Source organism: Echinops telfairi, unplaced genomic scaffold, assembly GCF_000313985.2.
Source record: "Echinops telfairi isolate 266 unplaced genomic scaffold, ASM31398v2 ScPeMD7_5613;HRSCAF=6468, whole genome shotgun sequence".
NCBI lineage: Eukaryota > Metazoa > Chordata > Mammalia > Afrosoricida > Tenrecidae > Echinops > Echinops telfairi.
The window spans coordinates 1-1,260 of record NW_022109512.1 but is presented as its reverse complement, the minus strand read 5'-3'; the positions used below and the strand labels follow the sequence as shown (position 1 = coordinate 1,260).

The window sequence follows — 1,260 nt, the reverse complement described above, 5'->3', positions numbered from 1 at the left end:
CTCCACCCAACACGCTCCCCGCCTCGCCATCCGCGATCCTCCACTCCGTCCAGGCCTCCTGGACCTCGGCCCGCCGTGTGGGACCTCTTCCCTGCCGCACCCACCTCCAAACCTACTACCGAGCGCCGGCCTTCAGCGCCCCCACCCCACCCCCGCCCACCAAGGACGCTGACACGGGAGCCGGGCTCCGCGACAGACAGATGCTGGGGGACTTTATTCTGCACGTGGCTTTACCTTCCCCATAGCTCCAGGTGAGGCCGAGCAGACCCCGGCCCGCCCTCTCGCCAGTGTGTGATTGGGGCCCAGAGGGGAAGCAGGCAGGACCGTGGCAGAGTCTGCCGGGGTGGGGTGGAGGGTGGGAGACGCTTCTGTTGGGTCAAGCAAAGGGTGCCCCACATGATGGAGTCCTTGGAGTGGTCGAGGGGGAGCCTTGTGCTTCAGATAACCTGCTGGGGTGGGACACCGAGTAGGGGTGGGGTGGTGTACTAGGGACGCCGACTGGCAAAGGGGAAAGGGGAAGAGGGACCGACCGGGCAGCTCAGAGGAGGGCACAGAAGAACTTCTTCTCCCTGAAGGGGTTCTCCGAAGTGGGCACGGGGGTGATGAGGGGGTCCTCACAGGCGTGGGCATCACAGTACGTCATCAGGTCTGCTGCCGCCTTGGACACCTGGGGTGGGGCACAGGCAGGAGGGGACCGGTCCTTAGCCAACATGTCTGAAGGGACTGCAGTCTCCTTCCCCAAATGGGTTCTCTTGGGCCACCCTTCACTCACTGAGGTGATGCCCACTCTGAGTGGCCCTATAGGACAGAGTAGGACTGCCCCTGTGAGTTTCCTTGGAGACTAACTCTTTATAGGAGTAGAAAGCCCCATCTTTCCGCCTCGGAACGGTTGGTGGTTTGGAACTGCTGACCTTGTGGATCACAGGCCCACTCATAACCACTACCCACCAGGGCTTCTCTTGGTCACCCTTAGGGGCTCGTTCAGACAGTCTTCCCTCCCCGCCCACCAAGGCCTGGGACAGCTAGCTCTCCACACAAACTGGGACCCCTCCCCGAGCTTAGGAGCCCAGGAAAGAAAGCATCTCTTCCTAACCTGAGGCCTGGCCCATTAATGGCCCTGAGGGTCCCACCCACCTTTATCCGGCACAAACTGGCTTCAATTTTTAGCTGCTCCACCATCTTGCGGGCTTGCCCAATGCTCACCCTACAAAACCCTTCCTTGAGAGACTCCTTGGTGGCGCTGGTTCAAATACAGACTCG

The 1,260-nt window shown here is 61.3% G+C and overlaps 1 protein-coding gene across 1 annotated transcript; it reads right to left on the bottom strand.

Moving 5' to 3' along the window:
• Positions 1–186: 186 nt before the first annotated feature.
• Positions 187–1,204, bottom strand: GNG3 (G protein subunit gamma 3; the record flags this gene model as incomplete). The annotated part of the gene is made up of 2 exons (XM_030887102.2): positions 187–667; positions 1,135–1,204. Coding segments are annotated over 2 exons (199 nt in total), but the record flags the coding sequence as incomplete, so codon positions are not given.
• Positions 1,205–1,260: the final 56 nt, after the last annotated feature.